Source organism: Mobula hypostoma, chromosome 11 (genome assembly GCF_963921235.1).
Source record: "Mobula hypostoma chromosome 11, sMobHyp1.1, whole genome shotgun sequence".
Lineage (NCBI taxonomy): Eukaryota > Metazoa > Chordata > Chondrichthyes > Myliobatiformes > Myliobatidae > Mobula > Mobula hypostoma.
Window position 1 is genome coordinate 39230164 of NC_086107.1, and position 20701 is coordinate 39250864.

The following is a 20701-nucleotide window of genomic DNA, read 5'->3' on the forward strand; positions in this document are numbered from 1 at the left end:
TGCGGTGATAAAAGTGATCAGGAAATGTTACTAAATACCATGACGACACACACAATGCTGGAGGAACTGAGCAGGCCAGGCAGTATATATGGAAAAAAGAGTACAGTCCATGTTTTGGGCTGAGATCCTTCATCGGGACTGGAAAAAAAAGATGAGAAGTTAGAGCAGTAAGGTGGGGAACGCGGAGGAAGAAGTACAGGTTGGTAGGTGATAGGTAAAGCTGGGGATCGGTGAAGCTGGGAAGCTGATAGATGAAAGAGATAAAGGGCCGGAGAAGGGGGAATCTGATTGGAGAGGGTAGAAGACCATGTAAGAAAGCGAAGAGGGAGGAGCTCCGGGGGAGGTGATGGGCAGGTAAGGAGATAAGGTGAGAGAGGGAAGCGGGAATGGAGGAATGATGTGGGAGTGGGAGCAATTACTGGAAATTTGAGATATTGATGTTCATGCCATCGGGTTGGAGGCTACCCAGAGAAGAATATAAGGTGTTGCTCCTCCTCATAGCGACAGTAGAGGAGGCCATGGACTGACGTGGGAAAAGGAATGGGAAGTAGAATTGAAATGGGTGGCCACCTTTTCATGGGAGATCCTGCTTTTCCTGGCGGATGGAGCATAGGTGCTCGGTGAAGCAGTCTTCCAGTCTATGCTGGGTCTCGCTGATACACAGGAGGCCACACCTGGAACACCGGACACAGTAGATGACCCCAACAGGCTCACAGGTGAAGCGTCACCTCACCTGAAAGGACTATTCGGGGCCCTGAATGGTAGTGAGGGAGGAGGTGTAGGGGCAGGTGTGGCACTTGCTCCACTTGCGAGGTTAAGTACCAGGACGGAGTTTATAATAAACCCACTGATTCTCACGGCTACTTCCCACCCTGTCACTTGTAAAAATGCCATCCCTCTTCAGTTCCTTTGTCTTTGCTGCATTTGCCCTCAGGATAAGGCTTCTCATTCCAGAACGAAGGAGATGTCGTCCTTCAAAGAAAAGGGCTTTCCTTCCTCCACCATCAGCTCTGCCTTCAACCACATCTCTTCCATTTTGTCTGCCCTCACCCTATCTTCCCTCCATTCCAACAGGGATAGGGTTCCTCTTGTCCTCACCTACCTTCCCTATCAGCCTCTGGGTCCAGCGCAAAATTCTCTTACGCCATCTCCAGTGGGATTGCACCACCAAGTACATCCCCTCCCCCACCAGATTCTGCTTTCCCCAGGGATCGCTCCCTATGTGACTCCCTTGCCCCTCATCCCTCCCCACTGATCTTCCTCCTGGTACTTATCCTTGCAAGCAGAACAAGTGCTACAGCTGCCCCTACACCTCCCTCACTGCCATTCAGGGACCCAAACAGTCCTTCCAGGTGAGGCGACACTTCACCTGTGAGTCTGGGCTCATCTACTGTATCTAGTGCTTCCAGTCTGGCCTCCTCTATATCAATGAGACCTGACATAGTTTGGGAGACCACTTCGTTGAACACCTATGCTTAGTCCGCCAGAAAAAGCAGGATTTCCTGGTGGTCTTCCATTTCAATTCTACTTCCCATTCCCATTCCAATTCCAACATGTCAGTCCACCCCCTCCTCTGCTGCTTCGATGAGGCCATTCTCAGGTGGGAGGAGCAACACCTTGTACTCCTCCCCCTTCTCTTTCTTCCATGGTCTTCTCCCCTCCCCTAACAGATTTCCCCTTCTCCAGCTCTTTATCTCTTTCACCTATCAGCTTCCCAGCTCTTTACTTCACCCCTCCCTTGGTTTCATCTATCACCTACCAACTTGTACTACTTCCTCCCACCACCCCCCCACCTTCTTGCTCTAGCTTCTCATCGGTTTTTCCAGTCCTGAAGAAGGGTCTTGACCCAAAATGTCGACTGTTTACTCTTTTCCACAAATGCTGCCAGGCCTGCTGAATTCCTCTAGCATTTTGTGGGTGTTGCTTGGATTTCCAACATCTGTAAACTTTCTCTTTGTGCTCATGATATCGGAAAGCAAAAATTCTGAGTCTTATATAAGCACTATAATAATGAATCCTTGTACAGGTAGAAACACTTGAGTGCAGCAGCTTTTGAATCCGATTGATGTTGAACTGCAGAATATCTGGACCACAAAATATGACCCTGATCAACTTCCTCTGGGCAGGAGAACTGTGCAGGCACTTGTTGGTTTGAACTGCTCCCTCTAAGCTGTGCAGGTGCGCAGCCGCACAGTAACTGCAATGCTCCCACACACATAGCCTTTGTTGCTGTGCAGCTGGAATTTTCTTGACATTTAAAGGGGCAGGTGTGGCACTTATTCCATTTGCAAGGATAAGTACCAGGAGGGAGATCGGTGGGGGGTGGGGGGGGGAATGAATGGACAAGGGAGTCACGTAGGGAGTGATCCATGCGGAAAGCAGAATCTGGGGTGGAGGGAGGAAGGGAGAGATGTGCTTGGTGGTGGAATCCCACTGGAGATGGCGGAAGTTAAGGCTGATTTATATTTGTGCATATGGGCTAAGCTGTAGCCTACGCCATAGGCCTGATTTATAATTTTGCGTAGCCCTACGCCATAGTGAGCGTGCGTAGTTGTGTCTGCGTCACTCTACAATTCACCGCCAAAACGCTAGTTGGCAGTGGGGCTTCTATGCCATTATGTTGAGCTTCTTCGTGAGAGACATGGACGAGGAAATGCATTTCAAGTATTTTCAGATGTTGACAGGTAGACTTGACTATTTGGTTCATCGTCTCCAACCATTTATTTCACATCAGTGTACAGACATGGCAGAGAAAAGCAACCGAAAATGCCTAGGAGGAAATGTGATGCTACTTTTTTGGGGAGGTGCACGTCACCCTACAGCGTAGGGTATGGCATAGGGTACACGGTACCTATGGCGTACATTTGATACAGAAGTATACATTGGGCTTTACAGAGAACTTAAGCGTAGTTTTTGGGCCTTATTTTTAAAAAATGGAAAAATTCCTGCTTAGAGCAATGGTTGGAGTGTACAGCTGCTTTTTAAAAAAAATAATAGAGAGAATAAGGATTTGAAGAACAGTCATAACTCGTGGGTTCTGTAAGGTTTTTCTAAAATGCTAAAATGCTCTTGGCTGAATTTGCAAATGAAGCACTCGTAGGTTGATTAACTGCATATCTTAGTTAATTTTAGTCTTGGTTGGACCTTAGTTACGATTAGCATAGATCAGAATCAGGTTTATTATCACCAACATGTGACGTGCAATTTGTTAACTTAGCAGCATCAGTTCAATACATTACATAATAATATAAAAGAAATAAATAAACAAGTGAATCAATTACAGTATAGGTATATTGAATAGATTAAAAATCGTGCAAAAAACAAAATACTCTATATATAATTTTTTTAAATGAGGTGGTGTCCAAGGGTTCAATATCCATTTAGGAATTGGATGGCAGAGGGGAAGAAGCTGTTTCTGAATTGCTGAGAGTGTGCCTTCAGGCTTCTGTACCTCCTATCTGATGATAACAGTGCCCTGGGTGCTGGAGGTCCTTTAATAATGGATGCTGCCTTTCTGAGACACCGGCCCCTGAAGATGTCCTGGGTACTTTGTAGGCTAGTACGCAAGATGGAGCTGACTAGATTTACAACGCTCTGCAGCTTCTTTCGGTCCTGTGCAGTAGCCCCCCTCCCCGCCCCGCCCAATACCAGACAGTGATGCAGCCTGTCAGAATGCTTTCCATGGTACATCTATAGACGTTTTTGAGATTTGTACCGATTAACTACAGATTCACAACCTGTTGGACCAGTGAATTTTAACCTGTACTACTATTCTAAGCAAGCATTCAATTTCCCTTGTTTTCTGCTCCATCACAGTGAACTGTTTGAAGAAATGCTAGTGAATAGATGAGAAACTGTTTTTCAAGTACTGATCTTTATCAGGGCATAAAACATTTTTTATCGTTTGAGAATTTCTTGGATTGTTCATAAACCTTAAAAAGGATCCCTTTATTGCACATTTTCTGTGTCTTTGTACAAGCAACAAGTATCTCCTGTAGCTGATGGGGAAGAATAGCTTTTGACCATGGTGTTTCCCAGTAATTGTCTGAAAAATGCAATTAAGTGTTAGATATAAAAAATTAATTTGTATGTTTGTGTGTTTTTGTTAATAAACAGATTACCAGAGACTGATGACAGTAGCAGAAAGTATCACAGCAATACTGTTTCCCTGTCAGTGGCAACATGTGTATGTCCCCATCCTCCCAGCATCACTCCTTCATTTTTTAGATGCTCCTGTTCCTTACTTGATGGGTTTGCATTCCAATGGGCAGGATGACCGGTCTAAGTTAGAGTTGCCACAAGAGGTGAGTATCTCTAACTTGCCTACTCCGCTAACATTATGCAGCATCCAGCTAATTATTCCATGGAGAAGCAAAGTGAAACCCTAGTTATAAGGATTTTAGCTCAGTCTATTCTAACAATCGAGTGAAGTTCATTTTGAGTTCAGATTATAGCAGACTGAAGACCAGAATTTAGCTGAAATCTTGCATTAACATGTGGTCAAAGTGTCTATTTAATCTGTTAAATCTCATAAGTGATTGAGGATGCTCATAAGTACACATTTTCCTTTAATGTGACATATTTGCAAAGTAGTGGCCATTCTTATTTGTCCACCTTTTATTTCACACCAATATAATTGATTCTTAATTCCCCAAAATTAAATAAGTTCTTACTTAAATAACTGGAGTGGTTTGAGATGGAATCAGCCTCGCAATCTACTTTCCTGTGGCCTTGCACCTTGGGGTCTACCTGCACTGCACTTTCTCTATAAGCTTTATTTTGCATTCTGTTACTGATTTCCCTTATACTAATTTGTGCATTGTAGGGATGATATGGTCTGTATGGACAGCAGGCTAAAACAAGTTTTTTTTTCGCTGTACCTCAATACCTGTGACAATAATAAACCAGTTTACCAAAATTACACTGGCACCACCTTCTCAAGGTAACCAATGCTGAGAATAACTCATCGTCACACTGATGTGATAGGCATGTGTATGCATACATGTTTTGAAATTTTATTATATCTGTCGTCAAGTTTGATCATTCTCCAAATCTTAACATCCAGATTTATTCTGCTGTCAACCATCACTCTATTCCCTAGTATTGATAAGCAATTCCCGTTGTCCATGTCCATTTGATGCATTTGGATGCCATTCCTGCATCACCAAGCAGGCTCGGTAGGCATTCACATCACAGAACTTTCAAGGACTTTCCCTTTCACCCCCACCCTGGAAATAATAAATGAGGTTTTACTGTGGGTCTTGTAATCCCACTGCAGACCAATCAATGATTGAGATTTTTTTTTTATTAAGTGCAATCGTGAACAATAGCCAGATCAGAAATGCTGATTAAGTCAACTAGTTCCCAAAGAGAACTCTGAAAGGCCAATCAGATGGTTCACTGCAGCTCAGTGATAGAACACAGAAAAATCATATGTACAATTAAGAAACAGATATTCGTATGTGATTTAGATTGTTATGGAAGTTTCTAAAAGATTTAAAATGACTGTTGTAATCACTTTTAAAATCCTGCAGATTTTTCTTTTGTCAAATAGAGAAATTACACAATCCTCAAATATAAAGTTAGAGTTTAAAGCTCCTAGAGGCTGTACAACCATATCTAAAATTTTGTGTGCTTATGTCTTTCAAAGGATTTAATGGTGAGAAAATTGCATTAAATATTCAATTCTATTTTATTTTTGTTGAGTATTTTCATCTCTAAGGACTTCAATAATTCACTCATTAAAAACATAGAAAACCTACAGCACAATACAGGCCTTTCGGCCCACATAAGTTGTGCCGAACATGTCCCTACCTTAGAAATTACTAGGGTTACCCATAGCCCTCAATTTTTCTAAGCTCCATGTACCTATCCAAAAGTCTCTTAAAAGACCCTATCATATCCACCTCCACCACTGTTGCCGGCAGTCCATTCCACGCACTCGCCACTCTCTGCATAAAAAAAAAATTTTAAAAAACTTACCCCTGACATCTCCTCTGTATCTACTCCCAAGCACCTTAAACCTGTGCCCTTTTGTGGCAGCCATTTCAGCCCTGGGAAAAAGCCTCCGACTATCTACACGATCAATTCCTCTCATCATCTTATACACCTCTATCAGGTCCCCTCTCATCCTCCATCGCTCCAAGGAGAAAAGACCAAGTTCACTCAACCTGTTTTCATAAGGCATGCTCCCCAATTCAGACAACATTCTTGTAAATCTCCTTTGCACCCTTTCTTTGGTTTCCACATCCTTCCTGTAGTGAGGCGACCAGAACTGAGCACAGTACTCCAAGTGGGGTCTGACCAGGGTCCTATGTAGCTGCAACCTTACCTCTTGGCTCCTAAATTCAGTTCCACGATTGGTGAAGGCCAATACACCGTATGCCTTCTTAACCACAGAGTCAACCTGCTCAGCTGCTTTGAGCATCCTAGGGACTCGGACCCCAAGATCCCTCTGATCCTCCACACTGCCAAGAGTCTTACTATTAATACTATATTCTGCCATCATATTTGACCTACCAAATGAACCACTTCACACTTATCTGGGTTGAACTCCATCTGCCACTTCTCAGCCCAGTTTTGCTCAATGTCCTGCTGTAACCTCTGTCAGCCCTCCACACTATCCACAACACCCCCAACTTTTGTGTTATCAGCAAATTTACTTACCCATCTCTCCACTTCCTCATCCAGGTCATTTGTAAAAATCACGAAGAGTGAAGGTCCCAGAACAGAACCCTGAGGCACACCACTGGTCACCGACCTCCATGCAGAATATGACTCGTCTACAGCCAGTCTTTGCCTTCTGTGGGCAAGCCAGTTCTGGATCCACAAAACAATGTCCCTTTGGATTCCATGTCTCCTTACTTTCTCAATAAGCCTTGCATGGGGTACCTTATCAAATGCCTTGCTGAAATCCATATACACTATATCTACTGCTCTTCCTTTATCAATGTGTTTAGTCACATCTTCAAAAAATTCAATCAGGCTCGTAAGGCACGACCTGCCTTTGACAAAGCCATGCTGACTATTCCTAATCATATTATACCTCTCCAAATGTTCATAAATCCTGCCTCAGGATCTTCTCCATCAACTTACCAATCACTGAAGGAAGACTCACTGGTCTGTAATTCCCTGGGCTATCTCTACTCCCTTTCTTGAATAAGGAACAACATCTGCAACCCTCCAATCTTCCGGAACCTTTCCCGTCCCCATTGATGATGCAAAGATCATCGCTAGAGGCTCAGCAATCTCCTCCCTCGCCTCCCACAGTAGCCTGGTAGGAGGAAGTATTGCAAAATGATTTTGTAGGAGGAAGTATTGCAAAGTGATTTCTCAACCAGTGGAGTTTAATAGGCATGAAGAACTTGACTGATGATCTGCTTGAGAGTATCAGAAAGGCCAATTATGACAATTTGATTGCCGTTACAGTTGTAAAATCCAGGCTGAAATCTTTCCATGGCACAAATCTGACCTGTTAGCTATATAAATAAATACATATACAGTGGCATGCAAAAGTTTGGGCACCCCGGTCAAAATTTCTGTTACTGTGAATAGTTAAGCGAGTAAAAGATGAACTCATTTCCAAAAGGTGTAAAGTTAAAGATGACACATTTCTTTAATATTTTATGCAAGAAAACTTTTTCCATTTCCATCTTTTACAGTTTTAAAATAACAAAAAAGGAAAAGGGCCCGAAGCAAAAATTTGGGCACCCTGTACGTCAGTACTTAGTAACACCCTCTTTGGCAAGTATCACAGCTTGTAAATGCTTTTTGTAGCCAGCTAAGAGTCTTTCAATTCTTGTTTGGGGGATTTTCGCCTATTCTTCCTTGCAAAAGGCTTCTAGTTCTGAGATTCTTGGGCCGTCTTGCATGCACTGCTCTTTTGAGGTATATCCACAGATTTTCGATGATTAGGTCAGGGGGCTGTGAGGCCCATGGCAAAACCTTCAGCTTGCGCCTCTTGAGGTCATTTATTGTGGATTTTGAGGTGTGTTTAGGATCATTATCCTGTTGTAGAAGCCATCCTCTTTTCATCTTCGGCTTTTTTACAGACGATGTGATATTTGCTTCCAGAATTTGCTGGTATTTAATTGAATTCCTCTACCAGTAAATGTTCCCCATGCCACTGGCTGCAACACAAGCCCGAAGCATGATCGATCCACCCTCGTGCTTAACAGTTGGAGGTGTTCTTTTCATGGAATTCTGCACCCTTTTTGCTCCAAACATACCTTTGCTCATTGCGGCCAAAAAGTTCTATTCAAAAAATTCAAAGGAACATCTAAACAAGCCTGATGCATTTTGGAAATAAGTCCTGTGGACTGATGAAGTTAAAATAGAACTTTTTGGCCCCAAACAAGAATTGAAAGACTCTTAGCTGGCTACAAAAAGTGTTTACAAGCTGTGATACTTGCCAAAGGGGGTGTTACTAAGTACTGCCATGCAGGGTGCCCAAACTTTTGCTTTGGGCCCTTTTCCTTTTTTGTTATTTTGAAACTGTAAAAGATGGAAATAAAAAAGTTTTCTTAAAATATTAAAGAAATGTGTTATCTTTAATGTTATGCCTTTTGGAAATCAGTTCATCTTTTACTCACTTAGCTGTTCACAGTAACAGAAATTTTGACCGGGGTGCCCAAACTTCTGCATGCCACTGTATGTCCCTGTTTTAAAGGGGGAGGTGAACTTTTAATTTTGTTAAAGTGAGGAAGTAATTGACCTGTTACAAAGTTATACTTGCTCTTTAAAAACAAAGAGTACCAATTTTTACTTGCTGTCTGATTTGCAGCTTTCAAAAGAGCCTGTGAATTCAATAATTATAGCAATCATAGTGATACCGAAGAAATTACTATTATTGGATGATGAAAGTAATAGAAACCTCTGATTAATTTAAAAAAGATTTTCTTTTGTTTCCCAGAAGACGTTGATTTAGGAAAGTTGAATAAGTTATAGCAGGCCATGAAAACATAACTGGTCTGTTTCAGTCTCTTTATGAGTTGAAAAATAAATGGGATGTGTCTGTTTATCTAACAGCAATATAATTGTTTGCATTTCTGACAAAAAAAAGAGTTTGCCTCTTTCTAAATATATATTTAACTTTTTCAGGCAAATCTGTGTTTTGTGGATATAGACAACCATTTTATTGAGTTGCCGGAAGACTTGCCTCAATTTCCAAACAAATTGGAATTTATTCAAGAAGTCTCTGAAATTCTCATGGCTTTTGGGATTCCACCTGAAGGGAACTTGCACTGCAGTGAAAGTGCCTCTAAGCTGAAAGACTTCAAAGAGAGTGATGTGGCCTGTGATAAGAAGAACGGAAATGTTGCTGGGTCAGCACTGAACACTTATGAATTGCTGAAGGAAAATGAAACCATGGCAAAACTGCAGGCTCTCGTGAAGAGGACTGGTGTCAGTTTAGAAAAGGTTTGTTTTGAACTTTAGATTTTTGGGTCCAGTTTGAGATTGTCTTGTAATGACAGCTATCTATGCACTTTAGGGGGAGCATTGAAAAGTACCTTAGTGAGCTCTTAAAATTAGCTTATTCTTGCAGAAATTTAGCTGAAAAATCTAATTATATTAAATTATTAGTATGTTAATGCCTGAAGACTGAGTTAGCAGCATAAAAGTGTTTTTGAAAGCTGATGGAAAAAGTTTACAACTATATTAATACTCTTTACGTAATTAGTGAACTTCTTTCTTTAACATTGCACTGGTAGGTATTGGATTTTACTGATTCTTTTCACCATCAGATTGTATAGCATTGTTAACATATTGGAACATGTTATACATTCTTCATTATAGGTCAATTAATATAATGAATTTTAACACCCAACTATAAAGTTATTTATTTTCTGTCTTTGAGCAATTTTTTTTAAAATGGGAGACTTGGTATGCAAATTCAACCACCTTTTAATTGGTGTATGAAATGGGTTTCTTATTCTATAATTGAAAACACATTTTTATCTATTTTCCTTGTAACTGATTTCCAATTTTGTTTTGGCTTTCATAGCTTTTAATTGATCCTTTGCCAACCTACTGCTGATTGCTCTTCTTCCCAGTTAGGGCTTTTGTAAAGCAACTCCTAGTGCACACGTTAGTTAAATTTAGTCTAGAAATTTAACCGCATCATGACTTCTCTTTTGGGTATTGTGCAAATAAAAATCTGGATTCTTTTTCCAGAGTAAAATACGTTACTGACATTTTCCAAGTTGTTTTCTGTCAGTCAAGAAGGTTAACTCTGCAGGTCTGGGTATCAATGAAACTGGCACCCTGAAACATTTTCCAGGCTTGGAGCATTGGATCAGAAGTGTCATTATACCATTTGGAGCGTTTTGGGGGAACTGGGTATGTGTTGTTCCAGGTGAAACCACAGATGCTTTGTTATTAGCTTGGTCTTCCCAATGTAGCAAAAGTCTAGAATCTTTTTAAGTAAGCTCTTACAGTGTGTTTTTCGGGGCTCATTACTACTCCCACCACCTGCAATCTACGGATGTTCCTGATGTATTCCAGTCTCACCTATTGCTCTCCCTTTCCCTGCTGCTCACCTTGAACTTGGTCTGGTTCAAATCTAGGTTTACCCCGGCTTCCTCACTTAAGTTTCCAAAAATCACTTGCCTATCTCACTGGCTCAATTACTGCCCCCAGGCCAGAACAGATGCCTGATCTGCCCTAGAGACTCTGCAGATCCCTTTATTTTCAAGACCTCCTCCTAAGCTAAAACAACGCAAAAAGCAGCCATGAGACATGCTACTAGATGGCACATTTTGGGCGGGCAGGGGGAATATTGTTCTTTGACTGTTAACGGTTGGCCCCAGGCATGGCTGAAGTTTGCATTTTGTGTTCATGGCTGATGGTCTTTGGCATCCCCCTTCATTGCTTGTCCAACACAGCCTTTTGGTTGAATTTCTGGACTTAGATTCCATTTAAACCAGTTTATGTAAATAGCAATTTTCCATTGGTTTATGTTAATTTTCTGGGGAAAAAACAGACTAAATATGCTTGAAACTGAAGAAAATGTGAAATAAACATAAGCCATTTAATATTTTACTTTTATGAACCTCCTATTGATGTGCTATTGTTACATTGTGGGAAGTGGAACTTAGTTCTTCAAACTATGTAAAATTATTGTATTTATTGCAATAGAGGAATATATATATGTTTTAAAATTATCAATGTTTACTTATAAATCTAAGAGTTACTCTTTTTGTGTTGATGTAGAGAGCAGTATCACTGGCTACTGGAACTGTTTTTGTTAAGGAACTTGTTAGAAGAGAGCACTATTTTCTGGCCAATTATTTTTTAAAGAATTCATGCTTAGCTTTTTTGGCAGCATAAAAACTGCCTCGGCTTTTAAGAAGGTACTTCCTCCATTTTTCTATTATAAATATATCTCATTTTTTTAATAGAGGGCTGTTATTTTCCTCTCTGCAATTTTTATATGGAATTTAAAATAATACACCACAGGAACAGGCCCTTTTCACCTTTTGTCTGTGCCAAATTGAACTAATCCCATCTGCTTACACATGATTTGTGTCTTTCAATTCCTGTCATATTAATGTGTCAGTCTAAATACTACTCGAATGCCACTTTTGTGTCTGTTTCCATCACAACCCCTGCACATTTCCTCAAACTTTCTTCCACTAGACCAGGGGTTCCTAACCTGGGGTCCATGGACCATTTGTTTAATGATATTGGTTCATGGCATAAACAAGGTTGGGAACTCCTGCTCAAGACTAAAGCCTCGCCTTTTAGTGTTTGACATATCTACCCTGGAAAGGAGACTCTCACTATTGACCCGATCTATTGTGTGCTCATTTCCACTTCATTTTAGTAACAGAAGATGACCAATTTTCTATTGTTTGCTTTCCTCGGTTACCACTCTTGAAGCATACCTTGTTCACTGTAGAATTGAATGATACAGGTGATTAGGGCTTTAAATATGATGCAACTTGTCAGAGTCAGTGGATCATACTTGGGGTAACAGAGGGAATTCTTAATTAATCATGACACCTTTAGTTTGGGAGAATAAAATTGGCTGTTTCTATTCCTCATCACCATCCAGTAATGTTCCTAAAATGTCTTGTATTTGTGTGTTACCTTGGCTCTGACACACATGCCACTGTTTACCCATTCTTGCACTTGAATTGCCAGAGGAGGACTGGTGCTGATGATACTTTGTGTGAAAGTTCAGCCGTTTGGGATTACTGACGGGTTAGTGGAGGACATGTGTGGTTTGAAAGCCATGCTGGTTGGAACAAAGTGCAAAGAACAAGAAGCAATAATGCTGTTGGCTTTAGAGTTGTTAGTAAAATGGAAGTGTATCATTCCATGAGTTCATCATTCAGTTTTTTAGGCTAATTTAAAGCCTGTTTAATTTCTAATGATTGTGCTTTTGGCATCTGTTACGTACCCCGTAACTGGGTTGCCAAACCAGCAGAAATGGATCACTCAGTTGGAGTCTGGATTACTAGAACTAAGAAAGTTTTATTAAAGAAACAAGCAACACAGTAATCAAAAGGATAATAAATGCAACAGTTCAGCAATGATAACCACACATGTGCACAGAATTAAGATAACAGCATCAATCAAGCTCTATCGTTGTCTAGGGGTAAATGACCAAATTTAAAAATGACTCAAAGTTCAGTCCAGTTTAGTAGTTCAGTTCGCAGTAATCGTTGCCATGGATGGACAACGTGGGGGAAGAGAGACAGAGAGAACAGGAACAACTGATCATTCAGCACAGCTTCACTCACAGACCGGCGAGATGGCTCACAAGCAGCTTTTGGGCGGGTCCTTGGTGATGTCACCTGAGGTCACTGACTGTGACCCCTCCTGCAGATGCGGTCGATCCTCTGCAGTGAACCCGGCACCCAGGCAAGGGCGGACACACACCGGGTTCCCGCTGATCGTACCTTTCCACCCTGGTCGTTGTCTGATACTTCTCACCCACTCGTGAGAGGCGCACCGCTTCCAGGGTCTCGTTACCTCGGGTGGCGTGTGTCCTGCCTTAGCGAACCTGTCCCTTTTTATCCCCCTGCTGGGGTATCGCCTGTCCATCACTTCAAACAGTTCAAGGTTCAAAGGGGGGAGCCGCTCCAGACAGCTCTCTCTCCCCCGTCCCTTCATTACACATCTCCAGACGCTGCTCCATTGTTCCTTATCTCTCCTTCCCCTGAGGGCAGGTGGCAGACCACTTGCTGATGTCACTGATGCTAACCCAGGCCAGCAAACATCTTAATTTTTATGTGTATTCTCGTCACACATCAAATTGCAAATTCCTTGTAAGGGCCAATTCAGAAAGATTGAATGGAATTTATCAAAAATTATCCATAAAGTTCTCATTTGCTTACAAGTACGTAATTTGAAATTTTAGTCACATCCATGGTCTGCAAATTGTATTTAATGCGGGTGTTTGTAAATGATCTGTTCTCCATTTCCGTGGTCCTGGAAGATTGCCAGTTTCCATTGTGAATATAATTCTAGCCTGCTGCACACAGTGGACAACTAAGAAAGCCTTTAATTAAAAAGCTACCAGAGAAATGGATTGTTTCATGGCTGTAAAAACACTGAATTCAGCATGATTCTACTGGAACTCAACTCCTTGGGGCGGGGGGCACAGCACATGCTCCTGTTTACATCAGTGGTGCAGAGGTCGAGAGTTTTAAGGAGAAAACATCACCATTAGCTTGCCTAGGTCCCTAGGTCTGAACAACATTGATGCCACAGCCAAGAAAATTCACCAGTGATTCTCCTTCCTCATTTTTTTATCATCGATGCAGCATGAAAAGCATTCTACCTGGATACATCACAGTTGTAATGGCCACTGCTTGGTTCACCACCCCAGGAAACCGCAGGTTTGTGGACACAGATCAGTGTATCCCAGAAACCAGCCTCCCCTCCATGGACGCTGTCTACACTTCTCGATGCCTCAGTAAGGTAGACAGAATAATCAAGAATCGAATCCAACCCACCCTGGGCACACTCTCTTCTCCCCTCTCCCATCAGTAGAAGATATAAAATCCTGAAAGCAAGTACCAGCAGGCTCAAGGATAGCTTCTGTTCCGCTGTTATAAGACTTGAATGGTTTCCTGGTACAATAAGTTGGATTCTTGACTTCGTTGTAACAGTGCACATTATTGTCTACCTGCACTGTGCTTTCTTTGTACTGTAACTTTATTCTGCACTCTGTTATTGTTTTATCTTGTACTACCTCAGTGCACTATTGTAATGAATTGATTTGTATGGACAGTATGCAAGACTGTACTTAAGTACTTGTGATAATAACACTGGACAATAATTTTTTTCGAAAGCATTACTTCCTCAGAATTTTTTTTTTGTTTATGATTGACTGCTTGAAGCTGAACACAGGAATAATTTAAGACTATTTGTATCATGTGAGAATTTGGAGAAACAAGAAATTAACTTTTATTGAATCTAATATATTTAATTGTATAACGGTGTTGATGCTTTGCAATAGTTCAACTAAGCTAAAAGCGTTCTGTTGCTGCTTTTCATTTGTAGTCAGTGTTCGAGGCTCTTTGCTTAAGTGTCCAACAATAATCAGCCAGCATCAATGGATTCCACTTGCCCTGATGCTGTTTCTCCATGACCACAATGTCCTGGTGAAACCTTGCACCATGCTTGTCACTGACAGCTGCCAAGATTTGCAGGGAAGAGATCTAAATGGGAATACTGAAAATCAATCTTTAGTAACATGTTGCATTTCATGGTTTAGTGCTTAAAGCATGTTGTCAACCTGCTGCAGGTAGTTTGGTGCTGTGTGGTTGCCAAGAAAATTTTCAACAACGTCCTTGAATATCTTCCATGTGGCTTTCTCCAATCCTACTAGAAATTCTTTGAATTGCCCGTCATTGATGACCTGTTCGCTTTGTGCCTTAATCTTGGCATTAGTTATTTTGGGAAACACCAGTCTCAAATATCAAAATTCTTCATGGAAATTTATAGCCTTTTTAAAAGCTATCCTGCCATGCAGCATTTGCCCTGCCGAAGCATGCACAATCATGCCTGGACAAGCTTACATTGTGAGCAACATTTTAATTGACTTGAATTATGAATTGAAATACAGGTGACTTCATTAAAAAATGGTGTGTGATAGGGAAATGACATGGTGATTTTCATGATCAGCTCAAAATCCATAAAATATACCCAAACATATTCAGGAAGCAAAATCTTTGATGTCCATTGTAATAAATGCATCTACCAATTTCTCTTGTCATTTTGGGATTCATTCTAAGCATAATGCAAAGGTTAATTCAATGGTATTGGTTGAAGAAAATTGCTTTTTCAGCAGTTATGTACTTTTAAAATTGTTTCTTATTTCATCTCTTTCCTACCTATGAAAATAAAGTCTATTTTCCTTGATCTGCAAAATTCAAAGTGCACAAAATATTTCATTAAGAAATGAAGAAGTGATTTAGTCATGCTTCATATTAAATTTTTGATACAAATTGTTTAATATAGTCTCAATAATAAGTAGATAACTTTATTGTATGGCAACACACACAAAATGCTGGAAGAACTCAGCAGGTCAGGCTATGAATGTATAAACAATTGACTTTTTAAGTTGAGACCCTTCTTCAGGGCTGGAAAGGAAGGGGGATGACACTAGATTAAAAAGGTGGGTTGAGGGGAAGGAGGATAGCTAGAGAATGATAGGTGAAGCCAGGTGGGTGGGAAAGGTAAAGGGCTGGAGATGAAGAAATCTGATAGGAGAAAGGGAAGGAGGAGGAGCACCGGGTTTGGTGGGGTGAGTGGTAGGCAGGTGAGAAGAGGTAAAAGGTCAGAGTGGGGAATAGAAGAAGAGAGGGGAGCTCCTCTTGAACTTGTATATCTGTCCATATATTAGGATGATGTCTTGATTTGTGCTTTGAAGTAGGCTTTGGCTGTAAGCTAAGTGCTCAAACCAAATGGAAAATTTATCGTCATTTAAGGACCTTATTTCGTCATACATGATATGATAGTAAATTGTAGGTAATGATTTTAACTGTTTCTACTCTGATTTCTCCAAAAGGATTGTATTATTTTTAAAAGGGTGTAGTCACTATCAAAAGGTAAATCCACAGAGCAAATCAGCAGGCAACCTCCAGTTAATTTTTACCCCTCTTTCGTCACAGTCTGTTGAGTATGATGGATTGTCTGTTTTTGCTTTTCCAGCTGGAAGTGAGAGAAGAAGCTGGAAGTAACAAAGATTTGAAGGTTCATTGTGACGAGGAAGAGCTGAGGATCCATCAGCTAAACATCCAGATCAGAGAAGTCTTTGCCAATCGCTTTACCCAGATGTTTGCTGATTATGAGGTATTTGTAATTCAGCCCAGCCAGGACAAGGAATCCTGGTTCAATAATCGGGAACAAATGCAGAACTTTGATAAGGTGGGTTAAGGTCTAAAGATGCAAAGTTTACTGCTTTCAAAGTGCAGGTCCTCCTCAGGTAATGGAGGCCCAACTTGTGTACTGTCCGCACATACGAATGAGTGTTTGGGAGACTCGTGGGATGGATCTGCTGGCTGCTCTAAGGCGGCAGGCAGTTTCTGCCATGTGGGAACTTGGTTTGTGGAATATCTGGTTGAATTAAATGCCTTGGTTTAACTACACCTTGCTCCTAGTGGCCTTTGTTACCCAAACAATTTGCAAGTTGGTTGCTGGCAATATATGCAAATTAAAACAATTAGTTCTTAGGAATGGCATCCTATCCTACCTGTGGAGGACCTGCACTACTTAAATGGTGTTTGAAAGAATGTATCAAAGTCTATAGCTGATTGTTAACATGGTATCGAATCTTCATCAGATTTTCTTTCTCTGTTTGTTTTCCTAGTTTTCTAATAATTAATCACTGTTCCAACTACAGTGTCCTAAATTGAAAAGGAATATATGACGCAGCTTTTAGGATTTATTTCTGTATCTTTTGTTTTTTTTTTTAATAGCACCATACCTTTGCCAAAAATACTCCTTTTCTCAAGAAGCTTTGAGGCTAAGTATTTAGTTATTTCTTTGTTTTAACATGTGTAATATTACAGATTTTGGGAGGGGGGGATATGTGTATGTGCTAACACAAAGGAAGAATTTCATGGTAGCTAATAGTTTTCAAAACAAATCATTTAATTGTACAATTCTAGGAATCTTTGCTGTCCAGGGCTATCAAGTAATTGCTTTTTTTGGCATATGGGCATGGCACTATTAGCATAGATTGTACAAGTTAGAAGTAAGCATGAGAACTCCAGACAAAGTTTAGATAATGATTATTTGTAAAGTCAAAAAAATTCTTTCATTTCTCATTAATCATTGAATATTGATATCGATTTGGTTTCTTTGCAGGCTTCTTTCCTTTCAGACCAACCTGAACCCTACCTACCATTTCTGTCCAGATTTCTTGAAACGCAAATGTTTGCGTCATTCATTGACAATAAGATAATGTGTCACGACGATGATGATAAAGACCAAATTTTGAGGGTGTTTGATACCAGAGTTGACAAAATAAGGACTTTGAATGTTAGGACGCCAACACTGCGTACATCAATGTATCAGAAGTGTACCACTATTGACTCAGCAGGTAAAGGTGTTGCTTTTACGTCTGGAATCTAGGCATTGTTGACAAGGTTGGCACATGTTGCGATGGGAAGTGCAATGTTTGGGCTGTTTTGTGCTTGCGTTCCACATTTCAGTTGTCTGTTTTGGATTTTGTTCTTGCCTTAATTGTATATAGGTTTACTGTGAAAATACATATTCAATAATTTCTACCTGATTATTAATCTGTCAACACAACTTGAACTCATCAGCATAAATTAAACCTATACAGAGAACAGATTGATACATCTGGTATCTATGCTGTCTGATGCTTTGACACCTGACATTCCCTGTTTTTTACCTGCACATTCTGCAGTCAGCTTCTCAATTGGATCATGGAGTTGAGCAGAGAGCTTTTTTTTATTAGAGACATACGAGACCCAGACGGAACCTGGAGCAACAAACAATCTACTGAAAGATCAAGCAGCATCTGTGAGGGATAAAGGAATTGTTGATAATCTTGGATTAAAACCCTGATGAGTTTCAACCCAGTATGTCAACAATTTCTTTCTGTCACAGATCAGAATCAGAATCGGATTTATTATCACTGATGTGACATTTGTTGTTTACACCGGCAGTACAGTGGAAAGAAATAAAAATACAATAAATTGCAAAGTAAATAATGCAAAGTGAAGAAATGATGAGGTGGTGTTCATGATGGCAAGGGAGAAACTGTTCCTGTATTACTGAGTGTGGGTCTTCAGGATCTCATTATTTCCTCCCTGTTGGTATTAATGAGAAGAGAAGATGCCATTCAACTAGCATTTTTAGTTACATATTTGCATTCCATGATGTGTGGAATGTAAAATAACACTTCTTGTAAGACAGCAATAGACTGAGTTTTTTAAAATTTTAATTTCTGTTCCCCAAGTTTACTACTTAACAATCTGAGAGGAAAGAAAGGTTTAGAAAGTCTGACTTAAATTTGTTTTTGTAAAACTTCTCACAACCTTAAGACATTGCAGCCTTTGTAACCTCAGTGAACATCCTTGTCTACCTCGTGAAAACATATTAAAGGTCATGGGTGTGTGCACAATAACCATCCAGCTATTCTGCCTAGAACCAAAAATAGTGTGTTTTCCATATGAGCTCTCATTTGCATTTTAGTGAAAAATTTACGTAAAATAAACAATAATTTAATTTCTCTGCATAGCTAGCTTTTTAAAAAAAAGTTTGAGAATATCTCCCTAATGTGTTCTCAGTGAAATATATAATCTTCAATAAAACTCATCTTCAATTCTTTGTTGTGGAGTAGTTTCAGTTGGAGTGCTGTGGAATGCTGAATGCAAGTTTTGCCCTTTGGGTATTTACCACTCTTAAAAGAGCTGATCTTGGCCCTGTAGGGGTGTTAGGGGGAGGTTGCAGGAACAAACGAGTCTAACCTTGTCCTGATAGGCAAAATATATTAGTTCTGATGGACAGATCAGTAGTAAACCCAGACAAGGCCAATAAAATCAGTAGTGAAATTATGAAAGATTGGTCATCAAATGTTTATACTTAAGGTTCTAGGAATCTTTTGATGAACAACTTGGTGGTGGTTTAATTGTAGGTGAGTTTGTAAATAACAAAAGGCACAATAACATTTGTGGCAGAGTTCGCCCTTAAATAAATTAATTTTTCATTGGGTAGTCTTTAGTGTTGGCTGATGAAGGGGCTTGAGATGCCACTGACTTTAAACCTGATGTATAAAGAGTGTGCAAGAAGAATAAAGAAAAATTAATGTTTGTGCTGGTTAGTGAAATTGAGTCTTGGATTTATTAACATTAAAGTTTTTTTAATGTAATTGATACAAGTGATCTCAAGACTTGTTTCAAGATGGATCAGTTCTTCTTCTGACCATTTTCTCCAATCTTATTTTGCACTGTATGCATCAAAATTCCTAAACTTCCATATTCCTGGTCATAATTATTTATTCCCAATGTGATTAAAGAAAGGCTCGCTCGCTTTAGGTTGCATCTGGAAATTCCAGTTGGCAGACAATTTCCATCCACGCCGCCTTGACATATTGGGAAATCATGTGCTCGGCAGGTTACAGCAGTGGTTTGCCTTTGCCTACTGCCGGGTGAGTTTAAAGAGATCACCACCTCAAGTTCAGCACTCTCAAAACAAACAGAAAATGCTGGAAGAGATCAGTAGGTCACGCAGCATCTGTGGAGAGGAAAACAATTAATATTTCAGTTTAATGACCTTGTATTAAAGCTGTGGTTTAGGAGCATCCTAATGATTTAACCCTTGCTGCAAAATTCTGTAATCTGTCATCTTATTTGAAAAAAAACTTGAGAACAAAAAACATTAATTAGGAAATGTTGGTTGGAATATGGTATCAAATTATACAAACTGAATTTGACACCGAACTATGTGGACGGGGGGCGGGGAGTGATGGCATGAAAATGTATATTTTTATTATAAAATTGCTCAATAAATCATGAATGCTGTCAATATGCAGCCTGAATAGATAACAAAGAGACTGAACAATTTTAAGATAAATGATTAATCAACATATTCTATTGGTTGTTTGAATGATAGAAAAGGTTTCTTTCTCTGTCTACTTAGATTTCTTTCTTCTTCACTTCATTTTCTTGTTCATATTTGGCCATCAAGTCTTCCTTCTGTTTCCTCTAGTTTTTTTTTCTTGTATCTCTCCTTTCAAGATACTTGTCTCTCCTCTTGAGGTGCCGATCTCTCTCAGATTTGGTCTCCTCCCCAAGTAAATATTTTCCTTTTGTCTGACTGTAGAGATCATTACTGTTCAAGAAAGTTATCAGCCCTCGTTTGGCACTCGCATACATTTTGTTTTGCAGCAACAGTCAGTCACTGGATAGAAATGTATGACAATTACATAATGTCTTATCACTCCTCCAGATATGTGCCAAATGCTGCACTTACAATTAAATATTTGAAGTGTAGCCAGCACAGTTTACATGCAGCTGTGTTATACAAATGGCAATGAAGTTAATTAATCCTTATCAGGTTACAGTGGTCAGGAGAAAATCATTGACTTGGACACAAAAAAAATTCTGTTCTTCAATTATAAAATGTTGTAGTTTTGAAAACATTTTTCTCTCATTACATTTCACCAGGATAAGCTATTTCTCGTAGTTGAAGACTGGATCTGTTATTATTTGGG

The 20701-nt window shown here is 40.0% G+C and overlaps 1 protein-coding gene across 4 annotated transcripts in view; it reads left to right on the top strand.

Moving 5' to 3' along the window:
• dennd5a (DENN/MADD domain containing 5A) overlaps positions 1-20701 on the top strand; it is a 156155-nt gene that overhangs the window by 81249 nt on the left and 54205 nt on the right. For all 4 annotated transcript variants that reach the window (XM_063061861.1, XM_063061862.1, XM_063061865.1 and 1 more), the window contains 4 exons: positions 4117-4304; positions 9100-9417; positions 16168-16383; positions 17326-17560. In XM_063061861.1, the coding sequence (XP_062917931.1) occupies positions 4117-4304; positions 9100-9417; positions 16168-16383; positions 17326-17560 (957 nt within the window). The remainder of the gene's footprint in view (positions 1-4116; positions 4305-9099; positions 9418-16167; positions 16384-17325; positions 17561-20701) is intronic.